This window comes from Rhipicephalus microplus, unplaced genomic scaffold, assembly GCF_043290135.1.
Source record: "Rhipicephalus microplus isolate Deutch F79 unplaced genomic scaffold, USDA_Rmic scaffold_16, whole genome shotgun sequence".
Lineage (NCBI taxonomy): Eukaryota > Metazoa > Arthropoda > Arachnida > Ixodida > Ixodidae > Rhipicephalus > Rhipicephalus microplus.
In genome coordinates, this window is record NW_027464589.1 from 10,255,542 (window position 1) to 10,275,475 (window position 19,934).

The 19,934-nt window shown below is 47.5% G+C and overlaps 1 protein-coding gene across 1 annotated transcript in view; it reads left to right on the plus strand.

Annotated features, from left to right (window-relative positions):
• Positions 1 to 9,031, plus strand: part of LOC119166672 (calumenin-A) — a 77,722-nt gene extending 68,691 nt beyond the window's left edge. The window contains exons 4-5 of the mRNA XM_075883379.1: positions 7,697 to 7,983; positions 8,235 to 9,031. Of these exons, the coding sequence (XP_075739494.1) occupies positions 7,697 to 7,983; positions 8,235 to 8,504 (557 nt within the window). The 3' untranslated portion in view covers positions 8,505 to 9,031. The remainder of the gene's footprint in view (positions 1 to 7,696; positions 7,984 to 8,234) is intronic.
• The last annotated feature ends 10,903 nt before the right edge of the window (positions 9,032 to 19,934 follow it).

Below are 19,934 nucleotides of genomic sequence, written 5' to 3' on the forward strand. Positions count from 1 at the left end.
CACCCCTAGATATTTGCATTCTGAGTTTTCTTTAACAGTCACTCCATCGATACAGTAAGAAAACCTAAGCGGCTCTCTTTTATTTGTGATTCGCAGTAGAACAGTCTTGTCTGAGTTTAACTTCATGGACCACGACGTGCACCATTGGACAACACGTGTCAAGCTGTCATTTAAGAATATTTGATCCTCTGTACATGTAATTTTTCAAAAAATTATGCAATCTTCTGCAAATAATCGTATTTGAACATCAGACGAGACAATTGAAGTTATATCATTTACATAAATTAAAAAGAGAATTGGGCCCAAGACGCTTCCCTGTGGAACACCCGATAAGACAGGTATTGCGCCTGACGAGCACCCAGAGATCTCCACATATTGAGTCCTGTTGGAGAGGTAAGATTTAATCCAATTAACAAGAAAATCGAGTATACCAATGTTTAGCAGTTTGCCTATAAACTTACCATGAGGAACACGATCGAATGCTTTGCTGAAGTCAAGGAATACTAAGTCAATCTGGCTGGCCGAATCAAGGGCAGAGGCAATTTCGTGCACCGTAGCTATCAGCTGTGTGTGCGTCGATAGCCCTTTACGGAAACCGTGCTGAAATTCGGAAAGTAAGCCGTTACGTTCAAGAAAGTCTGTTATGTAGTGAGCAACAATGTGCTCCATCAATTTACAGCATGTAGACGTTAAAGAGATCGGGCGGTAGTTTTCTATCCGTAATCGATCGCCCTTCTTGTGTGTGGCCAATATGCGAGCAACTAGCCAGTCATAAGGCAAAATGGCAGACGCTAAGGACAAACGAAAAATTTCAGTTAAAATGTGAGATATTGGTTCAGCGTATCTGCGCGAGAATGCGTTGGGTATGCCATCTGGTCCACTAGATGACTTGTCTCACACACTGACCAACAGTGATAACATGCCGTTTTGACATATAAAATCTTCAGGAGGGCAGGCTGTAGGAACCAAGGGATAACTGTCATCGTGCGGTGCGGAAAATACTGAATGTAAGTAGTCGTTTGCCTTGTCGGCCACTAAACGGGCATCGGTAATAAGAAAGTCATTATGTTGGATTTGTTCTAGTTTACCATTTTTGGAGGCTAGATAACGCCAAAATATTTCCGGGCTTTCTTTGATGAAGTTTGGCAGCGTTATTCCAAAATATTTGTCTCTAGAAGTCGCCAGAGCTCTGGAGAGCTCAGTCTGCAGCGTCTGTATCTGCTGAACACTTACGACCTGTTTTTTTTTCTTGCGCGTTTTAGTCTTCTTTTTAAGTGTATTACTTTTCGATCAATCCTGAAACTTTTGCGCCGTGACTTGATGCGGCGTAAGGGAACGTGCTTGTCAATGCAGTCCTTCACAGTTTTCTTGAATGTTTCCCAAAGCGTTCGTGGATCAGTATCACAAATATTGTCAACAAGCTCCCACAGTCTGTCAAGTACGGATTGATCATCAGCACGCGTAAAATCTTTGATTGTTTTAAGTACAGGCCTATTAGGTACACACTTATCAAAATCGCATGTAAGAAGTACTATTTTATGGTCAGATACTCCCGGCTCCAAACTTAATTCATACTCCGTAAATGCGTTGCTTATGAAAACAAGGTCTAATATTGAGCCGCTGTCCCCATGTTCATGCGTGATGGTGCGTACTACTTGTTGTAAATCGCATGCTAGCATTATATCCACCGATGGGCAATCGAGCAAATCAGTAACATTTTTCCGAGACCAGTCGATTAACGGTAAATCAAAGTCACCTGCCATTATAATTTTTTTATGAACCAGGGAAGACATGTATCTGTACAGAGAAGATAAGTACTGAGATGGCGATGAGGGCGAACGATACGCAGTGCACACTGTAAGAATGTGGCCCCATCAGTTGATTTTTAGGAATAAACTTTCATGTTCATCAATTTGGGGCAACAATGTAGCAGAAAACGTGCTCTTCAATATTATCGCTACCCCACCACCGCGGGAAACACGATCGCGGCGAAATATCTGGTGCGAGGGACCGATTAGCATATCATTCGTGATCCCCTCGTGAAGCCAAGTTTCTGTTATGATTGCTACATGCGGGTCGTATTTCAGAAGCAGATCTTCCAGTTTATCAGTTTTATTTACAACACTGCGGAAATTTGCATTAGGGACACGCAGCTGCCTCGAGTCACGCTGATGTATCTGTCAATTGGTTTTCCGTGACCTAGGAGCATTAATGATAACACGGCAGTTCTTGGAATCATCCCACGCATAAAGGGTCGCATAAAGTTTCAGCTTATCATGAATAAGATACGCTTCCTTGCCGTTAGCTTTATCATCCTTCGCCGTTTTCCACAAAAGCTTACGCTTGCGCAGCGTAGCTCTGCTAAAATCGTTTTGCACAAATATGTCTGTGCCTTTCAAGTTGTTCGCATGGCGCAAAATTGTCTCTTTCTCAAGAAAATCTTGAAAGTAAACAATAACTGGCCTTTTAGTGGCACCAGGCCTTCCAATACGATGGATTCTAGCGACAGAGCTGCACTCCTGTTTAAGCTTCCGTTCGAAAATGCCGTCAACAACCTTTCTTCTTAAGCTTTCATCGTTTTCTACGCTGTCCTCTTCAACGCCAAAGACGACAAGTTTGAAACGCGGCTTCGGTCTTCCAAATCGACAAGTTTCCGAGACTGTTGCTCAATGACCTGTTCGAGATTTGATACCTTTGTCTGTAGTGTGTCAATTTGTAAAGTTTTCTCCCGAATTTCAAGGAGCAGTTTGTCGAGATCATTCCATCGAGTGTCGAAATTTGCAACAGTATTTTCAGTCATTGTTAGTCGTTCTCGAACATCAGTAAGTTCTTTTCAGATGGTTTCCTGGCCACTCTGAATTTTCGCGAACATTTTCTCAACGGTAGGGCCTGGGTTCTCTTCCACGTCCCCACAAAGAAGAAGCACACATATACGCAAGCAGTTTTGAACATACAAGACATAAGACCGTGGGCAGGGCAAAATTATCAGCATTGGATCATCGCAGCGAAGTGTCGACACGGTTTCACTAACCTGTGTGGTGAACAAAAATTTCTGGATGAGCGACATGGTTCCCGCTGCCTCGCTGCGCCCACTGGTGAACTGCAGCCACGGTTGATCCTTTATAGGTTGGACCGATGACGTCACAGTCGATGGAAGACCCCAGTGCAGAAGACTGAGGCTGCGCAGCTGTGGTTGTCGGGGCAGCAGCAACGGTTGATAGCCGATGTCTTCGATGTGGTAATCTTCTCGACACGTTGAACCCGTGCACGCGCCTACCTGAGTTGCGCAGGCGTATTCATCCGCTCCAAATACCGGTTTGGCACCGATACTTGCGACGAAAAGGCAGACCTGTGTGGTGAACAAAACTTTCTGGATGAGCGACATGGTTCCCGCTGCCTCGCCGCGCCCCAAATATATAGTGCCGAAGGAGCGCCGTCAACGCTCGGGGCGGTGGCTGTGCTATGTGCTTATTGGCCACTCTGTCTTTTTCTGGGCTCGTGTTACGCGTAAGCTTAGCGAAGGCCGCGTGTAGCTCTGCTTGCGTGAAAGGCTGGTCTAGTGCTTTGTTCGGTGCTCCTCGGTACTCCCTGTGTGTCGAAGTGTTGATGGAGGTAGCTTGTCGGTTAACGAAGCCAGGCAGCTTTGCTTGGAGTTCTTGGAGTAACTGGTGCTCTGTGCCTTCATAGTTCATGGGCCACTGAATTGCATTTCAGTGCAGGGGCCACTGAATTGTATTTCTTTTGTTAGTTTTGATGTGAGTGTCGTCGATCAGGGCTCAAAGTTTTCTTTCTTCTCAATGTCCCTTAAAGTTCGTCGCAGAAGGACCGCCAGTTCTGGCTCGCAAGGTTTTCGGTGTACTCATGTGTCTGTGTGGTGAGTACGGCGATGCGGTGCTTCAGCTTGCGATTGAGCTTTTGCCGTTGATTGATTGATATGTGGGGTTTAACGTCCCAAAACCACTATATGATTATGAGAGACGCCGTAGTGGAGGGCTCCGGAAATTTAGACCACCTGGGGTTCTTTAACGTGCACCCAAATCGGAGCACACGGGCCTACAACATTTCCGCCTCCATCGGAAATGCAGCCGCCGCAGCCGGGATTCGAACCCGCACCCTGCGGGTCAGCAGCCGAGTACCTTAGCCACTAGACCACCGCGGCGGGGTGAGCTTTTGCCGTGTTCATCGTTTAATAAGCGATCTTCGAGCTTCCCATAGGTGAAGGAGATGATTATCGACTGCCGGATTGTCCTCGTTCAAGTGTATCGTTTTGGTATGTTCGTTAGCAACACTTAGAAGACTGTTTAACCAGGCTTCAATGTCTTCGATAGTCAAGTCATCACTAAGGTCATTCCTATGAGCGGTCCAGTCTGTGAGCCGAGCTTTTCCTGTATTGAGTGAGTGGTGAGCCGGTTCAACCTCTATTTGAATGTGATGGTCGCTCCCTAGAGTGTCCGGTAGCCTTGTCCACGTTGCATTGAGCACGTCTCTAGTGTACGTGAAATAAGGATTGGTATCCCTCGTCCCACCGCGGTGGTCTAGTGGCTAAGGTACTCGGCTACTGACCCGCAGGTCGCGGGATCAAATCCCAGCTGCAGTGGCTGCATTTCCGGTGAAGGCGGAAACGTTGTGGGCCCGTGTGCTTAGACTTGGGTGCAGGTTAAAGAACACCAGGTGGCCAAAATTTCCGGAGTTTTCCACTACGGCGTCTCTAGTAATCATATGGTGGTTTTGGGACGTTGATCTCCACATATGAATCAATCAAGGATTAGTATACCCTGACACGCTGTTGCCCATTCGGGTTGGATGAAGCAAGTCATTTCACAGCGTCAGACCGTGTTGCTGTGCAGCATCGCGAACACGCGCCCCCTTCTTGGTTGTGCCCCCTTCTTGGTTCTTGGTTGTGTCCCCAGGCCATGTGTGGAGCATTGAAGTCCCCGACTAAGACGAGTCGGTTGCCATTAACCAATTGACGGAGCCCGTGGACGAAGTGGTCGTATTGGTGTAACTGCTCCCGCGGAGGGCTGTAAAGATTGGTCAGGTATAAGCTCTGTTGAGTCTTCTGAGTGGGGATTATCTCCACAATGGTGTGTTCGATGCCAATGTCTTCAGTTTCATGAGTCTGTGTGGTTAGAGTCTTCTTAACAGGAATTGCGGTGCGGGGTGAGCATGTGAGAGTGCTGTAGCCAGGGAGCTTGATTTTTTTCTGTGGGTTTCCTGCAATACGATCATATCAGGAATATTTGTTTTAACATATTCTTGCAAGTTTGCAGAACGAGGTCTGTAGGATCTGCAATTCCAGTGTGAAATTCGAAGAGTAGGGAGTGGCTCAGACTGTTTATGTGTGAGAGCTGCAATTTTGGCAGTTGATTTCCGCCTGGCGCCGGTCGTTTGGTGCTGTCGATCAAATTTCCGCTGCAGTTTCTTCCACTAAAGTATTTCGCTCTTCCCGCTTGGTTCCTGAATTTGCTCATGGGTAAAGAAATTTTTGTAATCATAAGCTATGAAGTTATGCTGTTGGGTCATGAAACCTTCAAGCTTGGCATCGAGTGTGCTTAAACTACGGGTTCAGTCGGTCTACCTTTTCCATAATTTGAGTAACCACCTTCTCTATGGTTATGTCTATGAATGCGAGAAGTTTCGTGGTGAGGGCTTCCTCGAAAGCTTCAAGACGTCATTCTACGAGGTCGAGCATCTTCGCTTTATGTGCTTGCAGCCTTTCTTTTACCTGCTTCATTATTTTCGCTTCCATCTGTTTTAGTATGATGTAGTCAAGTTCTAGCGTGCCACACTCAGCTGGTGGGCGTTGTTGTATCCTCCGTTGTAGATCTTGGACTTCATTTTCTAGAGCCCCGATGGTCGCTGTCTGAGCAGGCGAGATGGTTGAGGCACTTGTGGTATTTAGAGAATTGGGCCCGTCACTACCGGTCACCGCAGCGGCATAACTGATTCCCCTAACGGAGCGAGACCGTGACGGCGTGCGGGATTCAGAGCGACCTTTTTCCTTAAAGTAAGAGCGACTTCGGTCAGATTTTGGGTGAAAAGAGGGGGCCCATGAAATTTCTGGTGTGATAACCGACCCGGGTAAATTATTGGTGTGAGCACTCCAGCGATTTTCACGGGCGCAGGCGTTATTGAGCTGCTGGCGTCTTACTTGATAAGGAGGGGGGTTGCTGCGGAGTTTCTTCTTGCATTCCTTTCCAACAGTCCTATGGTCTTCTCCGCAGATCTTGCACATCAGTTGCCAGTCGTGTGGTTCTGTGTCTTTGTCGTGGCCGCATTTCTAGCAGAAGTTCATTCACTTTCGGCTGTGGGCAGATGTCTTGCCGGTGACCTATGGCGCCACAGGTTCGGTAATATTGGATGGACTTCCAGTATGGCGTGCAACGGTAGTCTCCTCTGAGGTACGTTACGTAAAAAGGAACGTACTGTCCGTCGAAAGTGATAACTGCAGCTGTGGAAGATATTAGCATGTGCGTGCCAAGCACGTGTTATCTTGGGTCTGCGCGAAGTCCTGCAATTATCTTCGTGGGGCTTCTTCCTGGCTCGAGACCGTAGGTCACTCCGCGGCACATATCATCGGGGTGTCTAATGTGCGGATTTATTTGATAAATTACTCCACCAAACTGTATAGCATTTATACTTTGCAGTTTGGAATGTTGTTCAGTACTGTCCATGCTTGCAATGATCATGTTCTCTACTTTCTGCACCTGTACTCGCACATGGTATTAAAAGTCCTGCTGGGCCACTCCACTGGATCTTCCGATGGCATGTGTGCCCTTTATGAGCGTTCGCTTTGAAAAATCTAGTTCTAGTTGTGGGCGGAATACAATTTCGAAGTCATCAGTAGGAAATGGCCGCATCCTAGTGCTGCGTTGACGCTGCGGTAGAGATTCGGCGTCTGGCCTCACAGGTTGTGTACCTCCTTCTTCGGCTGACTTGTCTTCTTTGGCTGACCTGCCTTTACGGCCAGCTTGTAGCCACTCAATATGGGCTTTGCCTGTTGTTATGCCACTATTTTTATCAAACATCCAGTGTGATGCCGTTCTTGAGTTACCTTCCGTGTTGTACACTTGCATTGTACTTGGGCCCTCTTGACATGGGTTAGACATCTGCGTTTCCATGAGAGCGTTAGCTTTTAACCTCAGACGCTGTGTCTGTGTGTTGCGCGAGCAGCGTGCTCGTGCACCTGCGAGCCGCTGGCGTTCAGCTCGTTTCGCAGGCCCGTCCTCGTGCCACAGCAGCGTGCGCATGCAGCGTGGCCTCTAGATTTCTCGGCGATGTTGCATCCCAGCAAACAGCTACTTTGTGTTTAGAGTTCAATATTTTGTAATACGTATACTCCCTGCGTTGAGTCTGGTGTTAAATGATGCCCTGCAATGTGAGGAATCCCAGGTCACCAAACGCGAGCAGTGTACAGGCAAGGTTGTACAGAAAATCTATTAACAACTTAACAAAAGGTAATTATTAAATCTGAGTGCGCTACTAAAGAAAAGAAATGGACCCCAAAGCGGTTTTTGGCTGTGGCGGTCTTGTGACCACGCTGTATTAACTGACGTCAGTTAACCAAGCTGGATTTAAGGCACGAGCACTTGGTCTCTCAAAGCCACTGCTTGTGAACTGTCCCATTTTTTCGCACATGCTTACATGCTCTACTAGCATTAGAACAGCACTTGCACCTTTAGCATTCTTTTTGCAGACCTGGAAAAGGCCGGCGAAGAGGGAAAGCAAGCAAAGGCGATGCTGGAACGCACCGAGCGTCGCTGGAAGCTTGCTGATTTCGACAACGACGGTGCTTTGGATAAAGCTGAGTTCAAGAGCTTCCTGCACCCCGAAGAAGACGAACGCGTTCGAGATGTCGTGGTCACCGAGGCCACTGAGCTAATGGACACCGACAAGAATGGCATCGTCTCGTTCGATGAGTACATGGAGCACCTGAAGCGCGTCTCTGGACCAGAAAAGGACAAGGACAAGAACTGGGCACCGGTACTGTCTCCCTAAAACCTTGCTTTTTACATGTTCTAGCCGATGTCGGGGGTTTCTGTGCGCTTGTGAAACGCAGGTCCCAAGTTTGCGAGGCAATATTCATTTCTGGCTAACTGACTTGAACAGCACGTTTTCAACTATTAGCTCAACATTAGGCATGGCACAGGCATAACTTTAGATGGGAAAGGTTGTACTGTAATGAAAGCTTTTTGCTCCCGGAGCCTGAGGCCCTGTTCTCTGTTTCTTTGCAGGCGCAGCAGAGCCACTTCAGCACGTACATGGACAAGGACAAGGACGGTGCGTTGAACGAGGCTGAAATGCGCGACTGGGTGCTTCCCAGCCACGACCGTGAGGAGGGCGAGGCGTGGAGGCTCATCTCGGTGGGAGACGTCAACCAGGACACCCGGCTCACCAAGGAAGAAGTGGCCGCGCAGCCCGACTACTTCATGGGCATCCTCCCCCATGAATTCTGGCAGCAGGAGGGACACGCCGGCACTGTCAAGCAGAAGGAAGAACTGTGATTATCATAGTTGGGCCACCCGATGTGATAAGTTACGTGCGTGGATGGTCGGTGGCCAATGGTGGAACTTCACAGACAATTTCGCACTGCTCAGGCAGTATTCAGTCGTTTGGAGAAGGGGGGTGAAGGTACGTGTGTACAAATTGCTGACAGCAACTGAATGGTACCCTCTCAACTGTAATACAACTTGTCGTACCTGTCAAGCAAATCTTTGATAAATTGTTACGGTAAAAGTAAAGCCGTACCTGTCGGTGATGGAAAGTGCAATCGGTGGTTGTTTTTACTGCACCTCAATAGCATTACTTTTGCTATCTATCGAAGCTCCTCTCATGTATTTTTCCCGGTGTATGTTGCATTTACACTGCCCCCTGACAAGAATGTTTTCGTATTTTGTCATCTATAAAAGCAGCGTTATATACATATTCTTCTACTCTCCACAACTTTCAAAATCCAGGATACTGGCTTCGTGTGTACTGCAGTGAAAAAAAACAGGGTCAAAGAAACCCAATAAAGTCTGAAATGCTTGAACGTGCACTGACATTAAATTTCAAGATCGCGATGCGCCCATCATTCAATCACTTGGTATGCGTAGGTCTTCTTGGCCAAACTTGAATGGCGTCAGTCGCGTCGAAGTTATTTTATTTCGACGTCAAACAGCGTGAAAAAGCTAAAGAGATAAATGGAAATAAACTGCCTGGTGACATCGACACTAGTACTACGTGTTTGGGGTGATACATTCCACAAATACCATTCTGAGTGAGGATACGCTGATAACGATGACATCGACGATCTCTCAGTGTGTTCGGAGCCGACTCCCAGCCATGCTCTCACTAGTTGCTCTCCTTGCTGTGTCGAGGCTTGCGTGTGATTCATCTTGTCGCATCGACTAATTTACGATGTGCTCCATTGGGTGTGAGTACGATAATTCAGAGTTACAATACGTGCGAGAATGTCGGGGAACCGCTGCGTAGTGAGAACCTGCACGTCGAGGCGCGGAAAAAGTGGGAAGTGAGAGGCGTTTCATACCTTTCCAAGCCACGAACCTCAACGCAGCGAGCGGGTTGACTCGTACGTGCCGTTGCACAGAGGGACAGGACGCCTGTGGAGAACAGCCGCATTTGCTCACTTCACTCTGTGGCGAGTTGCTACAGGGTAAATCCTGTGTCGGCGAACCAGTTTGGTTTCACTGGCAGTACAAGGCCTCTTCTCAATGCCGGGGATATTTCTACCATGTGCCTTGCTGCAGCTGAAAGCAGCGATTCACTCGCCAAACGTCCGCGACATGAGGTGCGTGGTTTGCGTTCCTGAACTCTGATGGTACGGCTAGGGTTGATAAAAGCAGTGCATTTAACGCGGAGCTTGTCAAGCAAGAATCCTCGCAAAGTGTGGCGATACCAAATTCCAGGCCGCTGTCATCATTTGCTGATGTTGACCATGGCGACCGTGAGGACGACGGTGTTGTAGAAGGCGTAAACATGCGTCCATGCCTTCAAAGACGCAGCTGAACTGAGTGTACGTGCGCTCCTAGCAGACGAAACGCTAGTGTGACGTCACCAATTTTTGTGAAAGCGGCTTCAGCTGTGCAGTGGCCTTGATATGGTGGTGAGGTAGCGCTGCCAGAAGTACAGTTTGACGGTCTTTCCACTCATTTCGAACCACGTTCTATAGCGAATATAATAGTATTACAGATACTCATTCGTCACTCAGATCTGTTTTAGGTCATGAATCGCTACTAGGAGGTTGACAGCTAGTCGTTGACACAAAAATCTTGACATGAGTATATTTGATGCCAGTGAACCTTTAAACAATTTCTGGCCAACTCAACGAGGGAACCAGTCTGTTTGTCATTTGAAACGAATCGATCTGTATAAGGAACTTTGGCAAAACTTGGAAGGTGCCCCGCCACAGTGGTCTAGTGGCTAAGGTACTCAACTGCTCACCCACTGGTCACGGGATCGAATCCCGGCTGAGGCGACTGCATTTCTGGTGGAAGCGGAAATGTTGTATGCCCGTGTGCTTAGATTTAGGTGTCCGTTCAAGAACCCCAGGTAATCGAAATCTCCGGAGCCTTCCAATACGGCGTCTCTCATTCATATGGTTGTTTTGGAACGTTAAGCCCCACATACAAATCAAAACTCAAATGGTGAGAGTGTTGGTACATTGAGTTTTGACAGAGGCCGAGTGACTTCCTACTGGGCTGGGCAGCAGCTTCTCTATTTTACAGAAAACGAGTTTTGTTCTATCCTGTACTGACGTTGCCCTAATAGTGATACGAGTTAGAGTAGCAGTGGAGTAGTAATATGAATAGTAGTAGGCGTCACGCAGTTCACTTCACCAAAGGAGTGTCAGGGCTGTTCAATTGAGAGGGAGATATTACATAAGTGGTTCTTGAAGAAACGAAAAAAAGAAGCTAATTTCTGTCTGCTGAATATGGCAGTACGGCTAAGCTCCTGGTTGAGGAGGGGGAAGCAGATAAAAAAAATGGCCCTGTAATCGCATGTTTCACCGAAAATGTCGTCGAAAGATGATAGTTTTGCGCCTGGAGAGAGTGAATAAAGCGTTTGGTGTTCTGTGAGAGGAATCGGTGGAAAGTATTCTGGAGGCGCTCGTTAGAGTGCCTAGGCGCATGCAGCAGAGGTGAACATGCATCAAGGCACGTGAGACATGAGTGTTATCTGGCCGTTGGAAAATGAAGCGCGTGGTATGGGCGCCCGTCTCGGAGGCGATGAGGTGCAGAACGTAAGGCGACAGGTAGGTGCCACCACCGTGTGGTCTTAGGAAAGCGTTGTAAACACTTGTCTTTTCGTGCATAGCGTTACATTGTCAGCGCAGCGTGATAAACAATACGTTCCTTAGAATTACTTATGCATGCTTTCTCTAGTATGAAGAGGCGCACCACAGAATATTGATGTGTTTATATTGTGCATCAGAAATGCGCACTGTGTGCTTTTTAGTCAACAATCACACAAGTACGAACGCTGAAACATTGTCAATATTGTTGGGCGCTGTGGATGGGGTGGAATTTTGGCCGTTTCAAGTATTGTTTCGGGGGCAAACAGATAAGTACACAAACAGACAGACAGACAGACAGATAGAGAGAATTTTATTGAGGTCCTGAGGAACACTACGTCAAAGAGCTAAAGCATCGGCCGCTCCCACGTCGGAACGGGTAGGTCGAGCCTCACCGCCGCGTCGTGAGCCCTCTGGACAGCCCAGAGATGATTTGCAAGTTTTGAGTGCAGAGTTCTATTCTCCTTCGGTCGTGTGCTGAAAATAGGGTAAAGAGGGGCACTGCCAGAGCATGTGGTCTAACGTAGATACGGCGCCACAATCTGGGCATGTTGGAATAATGCCTTCAATAAACTGGCTGTGGGAACGAATACTGGGTAGGACCTGGTTTGAAGCATGCGGAGGGTAGATTCCTGGGTCCTACAAAGTTTCATATGAGGAAAGGGGAAGACCCATCTGTCTAGTAGATAATGTTTAGTCCCTTCGTTGAAAGTGAGGAGAACATCCCTAAGTATTATTAGGTTGGAGTCTGAAGGTCCCCCAGGCTGCCCGGAACGGTGGGTAAGTTCGTGTGCTCGGGCGTGGGCGATCTCGCTTAGGTTTGCAATGGAGGCCAGATGTGATCAGAGGTGAGCCAGAAACCAAACTATGAAGTGTTCAGAAATATTTCTATGGCCTAAGATGCGAAATACTTCAGCCGATACCGATCCAGATACAAAAGCTCGCACCGCCACTCATGAGTCTGTGTAAATATGCTGCCGGGAGTCGTCAAGGAAAGTGAGAACTACGGCTACCTGTCCAGCTTTAGCGGGAGGGGTGTTCCTGAAAGACGCGGACTAAATAACGCAACCTGTGTGGTCAAGTGCAATGAGAGAGAAGTTAGCTGTTCGACCGTACTGCACCTAGTCTACGAAAGATGCAGACTCCGGCTTTGCACGAACACTCCTGAACAGTGCTTCACTTCTGGCCTTCCACCTGTTCTCGTTGTTCTGCGGGTGTACATAGCGGGGGAATGGAGTGACCATAGTGTTAATCCTTTGCTTCTTAGGTAAAGAGTGACTGCGTTCCTCTTCTACCGCACTATACCCTAGGATTGTCAGGATGCTCCTGCCTGTGGCCGAAGAGGAGAGTCTGGCCAGCTGTGCAATATGCTGTGCCTCGATGATCTCTTCCATCGTATTGTGTATACCCAACTGCATGAGGTGCTTCATATTAGTACCTGAGGGGACCCCTAGCACTCTTTTGATGCTCTTGCGAATCATGTGATTAATCTTAACTTTTTCGTGACTTTGCCACCAGGGCATGGCAGCAACGTACGTAACGTGGCTCATTAGGAAAGCGTGGAGTAGCCTTAGTAAATTGTCTTTTTCAAGCCACCTCCAGAGTTGGAGACCCTAAGTATAAGTAGAATTGTGCTTGCCGTTTTAGCTTTTTTTTTTGCGTTGAAATATCTAAAGAAGCACTATCGTTTTCGAAAATGCCACCCGCACCTTCTCACGGGGGGAACTTGTGCAAATGAGTCGCAAAGTGGTAGGGGTATCGAGTGAATGTCGCGTAACTGGGTGTGGTTTGGGATTGCTTAGTTATTTCGTCTTTGTTGTTCCTATTTATTGAGTGTATGAAAAGCACTGCCTTCAACGTCAAGTGAAAGTGAATTAAAGACCCCCTTGACTCAATTCTGAAGGCGCGATAGAGTGTCTACGCTGCCTGCGTCGGCCTTGCGAGGCGAGAGAGGAAAAGGGGAACCACAGTTTTGCGGGTGTCTTCCAGGGCCGGCAAGGGACGTGAGCATGCTGGCCTCGGGACGAGGCGCGAGCAGACGCCATGATACGTGAAAATGCGCAGTGCGAGTAGGGACGGTGCCACGCCGACGTCAAAGCGCGATATTGTGCGACGAAGAAAACCTCCGCGTTCAAAAACATAGTTGATCCCTCTGTCATTGGAATCGGCAAAGCACGAAAGTAAAACGTGTCTTTACAAAAGTATTTTAATTTTACTGTACTTTTATATGAGAGAGCTTGCACTATTTCTGTCGGTGTTTGACAGCCATAGCCCTGCTTAACGTGGATGAATCCACGCTGACGCTCTTGGTGTCATTGCTCGAAAGATTAGGAGTGCCCGACGAGCTCTGCACCCAGGACAGCCGATGATCGATGCGAAGCCCGGGATAGGTCACCATGCTCTACCACAGAATTGTTTTCCCTCGATGGCTAGACGGGCCACCCTGCTTCGTGTTCTTGGTCTAGGGTGCACAAAAAGTGCCTTCGTTTTGGCTTGCGATACAGCCAGACCGAAGATGCGGCATGGCCAACCACCACATTCAGTGCACTCTGCAAGCAGGACTGAACAGTTTGCAGATTCCTGGTAGGGCCACAATTCCAAAAGCCAACGACTTCGGCGTATATGGAACAGTACCTGGTTGCTCTGTCTGGAACAAATGACTGCTGGCAGACGTGCCAAGGCGATGGTAAATAATGAAGGGCTCAGTACAGAACCACGTCGCACCCCTGCCGATACCGGTTAAAGAGAGCTGAACGCGTGGCCGACTCTCATGCGGAAAAAACGGCCGGACAGAAAGCCCTGCACTAAGCCCAGCTTGCGGCCGTGAACACCCAGGGATGCTAGTGCCTGCATGACTGCCAGGTGCACCAGGCCATCGAAGGCGTTCTGCACGTCAAGAAGCACTAAAAGGGCCATCTTTTTGCTCCTTCTTGCATGCTCCAGTGTCGATACGACGTCAATAAGCGAATCTTCTATTCAGCGCTGGCTCCGGAATTTGGTCTGCTCCTCGGGAAAGTAGTCCAGAGACTTAGCAATTCACTCGAGGTGGGCCAATGCTATTTCCACCATCACCTTGCAGGTGACTGAGGTCCGAGAAAAAGGCCTGTACGATGAGGGGGTCGACGCTGGCTTACGCGCTTTTACGATCGGCACGATGATGACAGTAAGCCAGGACTCTGGTAGCTGCCCAATGTTTTGGATGTCATTGAAGTAGTCCACAAGCTGAGCCTTCTCACTGTCTGCCAGGTTATGGAGCATCTAGAGCGTAATTCCGTCCATATTCCATGCGCTTAGCTGCTTCGAGTGGTTGAGAGACGTGGTCAGTTCATGGGGCAGGAACGGTTCGTTGCACAGGGCTGCAACTCTCTCAATAGTAAAGGCATGGTGGTGTATATGAGGTATATATACTGGTCTGTCGAATAGCCGGGTCTGTGCTGGTAGTCCTGGTGATCTCGGTGCAAATTGACTCATCATGAGGTCCACCAGAGCGACCTCTGTGAAAGCCAGGGAGATGGTCATGGCCCGTTATGCTGACGGATGACTGACCTACGCTGTAGCGATCGCAGAAGCAGCCACACAGTTAAACTGCATCAAGAGCTAGACATGGTACCCTAAATCTCTACCACCTTCGCTTTTATCGCTGGTTTGCGTGGATGTCCAGCCACAGAGGGTGTCCAGCCACCTGAGAGCTGTGCAATCTTCGGCCGTGGAACTGCGTATAGCACGGTGCTCGGCCATTCTCCACGTGGCCCACAACTGTAGCTGCTTGAGGTCAGGAACGGGAGGTCCGAACTGGTTCTCGGCACGATGGCAGCCGCTTAAGCGCGGTCCATTACATGCTGCGGAAAGTCGCACTCCGCAGGAGTCGCACTGAGTCGTTGGACTATGCGCCATTTGACCATGCAGAAAAATGAGCTCCTAGAGTGGGCATGGTGTTGGTGTGCGGGAAAATCAAAAATTGATCTGATCCCCAGGTGTCCGGACTGATCGACCAGGTGCACGCTCAATGCTTCATTGCGACAACATTGTTGATAGCAGTACGCATACCTCTGCGCACGAAGGTAAGCTCCCTGGTGTTCGAAATCTTGAGGCCTGCTCAAAGGAGTACGTTCACAGTGACTCGGCCCCGAGCACAACAGCTGTCTCGACCCCAAGCAGTATGGTGGCCATTCAAGTCCACGCAGAGGGGAAAATCACGGCGCAGGTGAGCAACTAGGGGAAGCAGGCTAAAGGCGTTCCAAGGTTTGTCGGGTTGCATGTATGAACTGGCCAAAGTGGTGTCCCAGAAGCCTAGACGTACTGTTACAGCACAGCACTCCAGTGGGCCACTTGTGAGGTCATCAACATGGATACCATGTGTGGGATAGAGGTGCGCACGTACACGGCGCATCAAGCAGCGTCTTGAGGAGGGTCATCGACCAGGCATGGCTCATTGTAGCATCTGGAGACAGCTCAGGGCGTGGTATCGCAGTAGCCGACAAATCCAGGTGGCCATAGAGTCTCGCTAGTGACGTACACTTCCTGCAGAGCAAGCACATCATACTCATCCTGAAACAAGCGCTGTTAAAATTCGAAGTGCCACTGCCGCAACGACTTTGTTTTCCACTGAAGAACGCGTGCATGGCGACTGAGCCTTTGCGAGCCATAGTGGCCGGAAGTTTTCTGCAAACCACCGGCCAGGAGGCAGCTAGAGATGCGTGCGCGCGAAGCTGTTGCTAAGAGAGAGAGCGGAGAATGGATCCCGACTGACGCCTGACATAGCCACAATAATAAAATTGGCAATCTCATGCACCGTGGGAATCGATAATATGCGGAGCACATATGAGGAAGGTAATATGTCAATTTATTACGAGCACAACATTACGCGATGGACGTAAATTTTGCCGTACATGACTTCCGTGCCATGATTATCATGTTTCTAGGTGTCATTCACCTTCGTCCTCTCTTCACCTCACGTGATACGAAAATTCGCATGCGGAGCTAGCGAAATAGTCGCGAGCACACTATGAGCGAAGCATGTACTAATGTTTAGCATGACACGCATATCAAGATGTTTGTATGTGCCATTTAAATTCGTCGTTCATTGTCGTCACGTAATACCGATTTTAGTATAGTTAAGGAAACGCCCGCGAGAACGCTGTAGGCGTAGCATGCAATCATGTTTTACATGACAAGCTTATCCTGATTATCATGTCTAGACGTGTCGAATACTTTGGCAGCTATTCACATCACGTGATACAAAATTTCGCACATTTGGAGCAAGCGAAACCACCGCCAGCACACTATGAGCGCATCATGTATTTATGTTTTCAATGACACGCATAACATGATTATCTCGATAAGACGTGTCATATACCTTCGCCTTCTACTCACGTCACCTGATGCCGAACTTAGTATATGTGAAGCCAGCGAAACGGCCGTGAGCGTATCATGAGGTGGCATGTAGTCATGTTCTTACATGACACACATCTCATAATTATCATATTTGGACGTGTCATGTACGTTCGCAATCCATTCACGTCCAGTAATAGCAAATTTACTATACGTTAAGCTAGCGAGACGACCACGAGCACACCATGAGCGCGGCATGTAGTCACGATTTGCCATAATAAGAAAATCATGAAATGCACGTCACGATTTCTATGTTAGGGTCTGTCACTTATGTTCGCTATGCAATCATGTGTTATCACACCAGCTTTGCAAAATGTAATGTGAACGAAACTGCCGAGAGGGCAGCGCGACCTTACAATGTAAATCGTGACATTCCTGATATACATACCATGATTTTTATGTTATGATCAGTCAGTTATGCTTGTAATACCACCATGTTCTGCAATACTGATTTTGCCATTGATAAATTTATCGAGACAGCCAAGAGAGCTGAAAGTTGTCGGCGGCTAGATAGATAGATCATCATCATCCTCATCAGCCTGACTACGTCAACTGTTGGACAAAGGCCCCTCCCATGTTCCGCCAGTGAACTCGGTCTTGTGCGTGCTGCTGCCATTCTATACCCGCAGACTTCTTAATTTCTTCTGCCCACCCAACCTTCTGTTTCCCCCTAACCCGCTTGCCTTCTCTGGGAATCCAGTTCTTACCTTTAATGACCAGCGGTTATCCTGCCTACACGCCAGATGCCTAGCTCATGTCCATTTTCTTTTCTTGATTTCATCTATTATATACTTATCCCTGGTTTTTTCGCGGATACACTTTATTCTCTTGTCTCTTATGGTTAGACCGATAACTTTCCTTTCCACTGCTCGCTGTGTCGTCTTCAATTTAGGCTGAGCCCTCTTTGTGAGCCTCCAGGTATCTGCTCTGTAGCTACGTACCAGCAAGAAGAAGCTGTTATATACCTTCTTTTTGATGGAGAGTGGCAATTTACCTGTCATGTTATGAGAGCGCTTGCTAAATGTGCTCCAACTTACCCCCATTCTTCTAATTACTTCAATCACGTGCTTCAACTCCGTGGTTATTACCTGCCCTAAGTAGACATAGTCTTTTTCTACTCCTAGTGCGGTATTTTCTATCTATAACCGCTGTTCTCTTCCGAAATGGTTGTACATTACTTTCGTTTTCTGCATAATAATGTTAAGACCTACCTTTATGCTATCCTTGTCCCACTCCGTAATCATGATTTGCAATTCGCCCCCTGAGTTACTCAGTGATACAACGTCATCGGCGAAGCGCAGATTATTAAGGTATTCCCAATAATGTATGAATGGCACTCTTCCCATTCTAGGTCTCTGAAAACCTCCTGTAAGCACGCGGTAAATAACATTATGGAGACTGTATCTCCCTGCCTTATACCCTTCTTGATTGGTATTCTGTTGCTTTCTTTATGAAGCACTATGGGAGCAGTTGATCTCCTGTAGATTTCTTCCAGGATGTTTATATATACTTCATCAATGCCTTTATCCCGCAGTGTCTGCATGACGGCTGACATTTCTACTGAATCAAACGCCTTCTCGTAATCTATGAAGGCTATGTATAGTGGTTGATTATATTCTGAGCATTTCTCAATTACCTGATTGATAGTATCAATGTGGTAGATTGTTGATTAGCTTGTTCGAAATCCTGCTGGTTCCTTTGGTTGATTTATTTCTAATGTTGTTTTTTACTCCGTTAGCAATTACCTTTGTAAACATCTTGTATACTACAGAGAGCAAGCTGATCGGCTTGTAATTGTTCAAGTCTTTGTTATCTCCTTTCTTATGTATTAAGATGATGTTACTATGCTTCTAAGACTCTGGTACCCTTCCCGTCAGGAGACACCTCGTAAACAGGCTGGCTAGTTTATCTAACGCATCTTTCCTCTATCCTCGCTGATGTTACCTGATCCTCACCAGCAGGTTTGCCTCTTTGCATCTTTCTGAGGCTTTGTTTACTTCTATAATTACTGGTGTAGCGCCATAACACTTACTGCTATTTCATATGGTAAGGTCGTGGGTGTCCCGGCTACTATGTAGATCTTTGTAAAACTCCTTCGCTATTTTACTATCCCAATTATATCAGTAGTTATTTTTGCCTTTCTTGTCCTTTAGTGCATACATATGATTTTTGCCTTACCCAAGTTTCCTCTTCTTTGCTTTGACGTTTCCTCCATTCTACAGTCTCTTCAATTATCTTCTTGTTATACCTCTTTTTGTCGGATACCTTACGCTTATTAATATACTTCAAAAGCTCTGCCGACTCTATTTTGTCTGATATACTTAAGGCTTTCATGCTTTCACGCTTCTTAATGAGGTTCTTCGCTTCTTGGGACAGCTTGCCAGTGTCCTGTCTAACTACCGTACCTCGAACCTAAACTTCACACTCCGTAATAATACTCGTCAGGTTATCATTAATTGCATCAACGCTAAGGCTGGTTGTCTTGGTAAGAGCCGAGTGCGTGCTCTGGAGTGAAACTGAATTTTTGTACCTTCCCTCCCAGTGCTAGCTCATTGATTGGCTTCTTGCGCATCAGTTTCTGTCATTCCTTCTTCAAGTCTAGGTGAATTCGACACCTTACCATTATGTGGTCCCTGCATCGTACCTTGCCAATCACCTCCACAAGCTGCACCATGCCTGAGTGTGAACTCAGTATCAAGTCTATTTCGTTCTTGTTTTCGCCATAAGGGGTCCTCCATGTCCACTTACGGTTCCCTCGTTTTCGGTAGAAGGTATTCAAGATCTGTAAACTATTGCGTTCTGTGATTTCAACTAATAGCTCCCCTCTAGAATTTGTAGTCATCATCATTATCATCATCATCATCATCATCAGCCTGACTACATCCGCTGCAGGACAAAGGCCTTTCTCATGTTTCACCAGTCCACTTAGTCCTGTGCTTGCTGCTGCCAATTTTTACCCACAGACTTCGTAATTTCATCTGCCCACCTAACCTTGTCTCCCTCTAACCCGCTTTCCTTCTCTAGGAATCCAGTTATTTACCCTTAATGACCAGCACTTTTGCACTAACTGACCAACACATGGGCCTGGCACGTGCTACATGCCAGGCCCATGTCCATTTCTTCTTCTTGATTTCAACTATGAAGTCCTTAACCTTGGTTTGTACCCTAAGCTACTCTGCTCTCTTCCTGTCTCCTAATGTTACACCTACCATTTTCCTTTCCATTGCTCGCTGCGTCATCCTCAATTTAA